The sequence below is a fragment of the Montipora capricornis genome, chromosome 2 (assembly GCF_036669925.1).
Source record: "Montipora capricornis isolate CH-2021 chromosome 2, ASM3666992v2, whole genome shotgun sequence".
In the NCBI taxonomy this organism is placed as follows: domain Eukaryota; kingdom Metazoa; phylum Cnidaria; class Anthozoa; order Scleractinia; family Acroporidae; genus Montipora; species Montipora capricornis.
Window position 1 is genome coordinate 20,084,425 of NC_090884.1, and position 2,036 is coordinate 20,086,460.

At 44.7% G+C, this 2,036-nt stretch overlaps 1 protein-coding gene across 1 annotated transcript; it reads left to right on the top strand.

Moving 5' to 3' along the window:
• The first annotated feature begins 249 nt into the window (after positions 1-249).
• Positions 250-1,812, top strand: LOC138035584 (steroid 17-alpha-hydroxylase/17,20 lyase-like). The gene has a single exon (XM_068882230.1). It carries the CDS (start codon positions 250-252, stop codon positions 1,810-1,812), a length of 1,563 nt encoding a protein of 520 aa, XP_068738331.1.
• Positions 1,813-2,036: the final 224 nt, after the last annotated feature.

The window sequence follows — 2,036 nt, forward strand, 5'->3', positions numbered from 1 at the left end:
GATTAGTTTGGCTAAAATTGTGCGATTTCGTGATCCAAACCTACTCGACTGAGACAGGCTTTGCCTGTTTGTAAAACAAACGGATCCTGTCAAGTGTGACTTATTGTAGCGACCTTGACATTGGAATATTGCTCGTAAACAACCAAGGTTGCACAGTATAAATACCACCCCCAGAGCTTAACTGGAACAAAGCTACTACAAGCTAACAGAAAACCACTCTAACAAGCCTTTGTATATGAGGTAGTTGAAATGGAGCGTGTCATTTCCCCCGAAATTACGATGCTTTTTACAACCGTTTTGTGCTTTGCTTCTGTAACTATCGTAGTTCTCACCTTCCTGAAATTGTCCAATGTTCGGAGAAAAACTCCTCCCGGGCCGTTCGGTCTGCCCGTATTTGGAAACTTGTTTCAGCTCGGGGATTCTCCGCACATCGCTCTGTCAAAGATGGCCAAAGTCTATGGAAGCGTCTTCTCCATTCGCCTTGGTTGGAGGAGAGCAATCGTTTTGAACAGCCACGATGTCGTGAAAGAGGCCTTATCAAAAAGGGCTTGCCATTTCTCCTCCAGACCACCATTTCATAGTTTTCAAATAATCAGCAATGGAGGTCGGAGCCTTGCGTTTGGTGACTTTGGAACAGGGTATCAGAGAAAGAAAAAACTAGCAATGCGTGCTTTGTACGCTGTTTTCAGCAATGTGAGCCGTTTTGACACTTTGGCACAAGAGGTTTCTGAGCGCCTATGCAGCTCTTTGACAGAAGCCGCAACGAGTGAAGCTCTCGACTTTTCAGAGCAACTGAGAACTTTAGTCATTAACTTTGCGTTTAGACTTACTTTTGGAGATAACTTAAAAAGAGACTTTACGCTGGCGTTGCAGAATATTTTGCGGAGAGGAACTGATTTTGTTGAGAATAGCTCTGCTATAAACTTGTTAGACTTTTTCCCATGGCTTCATTTTGCTCTACGCAAGCAGTGCAAGGCTTTAGAAGACTCTGTCAAAGAACTCATTGATTTTTTCAGAAGCGTTTACAGTTTGCATCGCCATGTAAATGTTGAGGAGGCAGGCGTCAATGTTGCCGCAACTCTGGATAGAGTCATCCAAGACGAAATGTTGGTCACAAAAGCGAACCCAAACGGTGGAATTAACATGGAGGAAGCAGAGGATGATCGCCTGGATGAAGAATCCATGATGACGTTGATAGCAGATGTTTTTGGTGCAGGAATTGATACAGTGTCTACCGCACTAACCTGGGCACTGCTTTTTATTCTCTCTAATCCTGGACTACAGCACGACTTGCAGGCAGAACTGAAGCGAGAGGTAGGAACAGAGCGATTGCCTACGCTTGCAGACCGTGCACGGTTGCCTCTGTTACAAGCCACAGTTCTAGAAACTTTGCGGAAGGCTACAGTCATTCCACTGGCAATACCACACTATGCCTCTGAAGACTCTAGCGTTGCTGGTTATTTTGTACCGAAAGGAACGCTTGTGTTGGCGAATCTATGGGCAGTTAATCACGATCCCAATTACTTTCATCGCCCAGACATGTTTGATCCATATCGTTTCCTTGATGAAAATGGTCAAGTTCTTGTTGCACAGCAGGCCTTCACCCTTCCCTTTTCCACAGGTGGACGGCGCTGTCTCGGTGCAACCCTCGCAAAAGCTCAGCTCTTTATGTTTCTGGGGTGCATGCTGCAGCGCCTAAATTTTCAGCTTGCCACAAGCAAAGAAGAGCTATCCTTCGATGGAAACTATGGATTAACCCTGAGGCCTCGTCCTTTTAAGGTGTATGTTCGACCGAGAGAAATGAGGCAATAAGCGATGACTCACACTGGAATATCTCTCAAACTCTGATTGTTTTTTACTGATCATAATTTTGTTTCTGGTCATGGTATTTTTTAAAGCCAACAGTGTCGGAGTTTTATTTCTTCAGTAGTAGACGGACGAGAACTGAGAATTCAAGGGCACCCAACAACCGGATGTTATAAAATTTGTCTCTAAATTGGTCTCGGCCACAACGCTTGAAGACCTCTTTTAGTGAG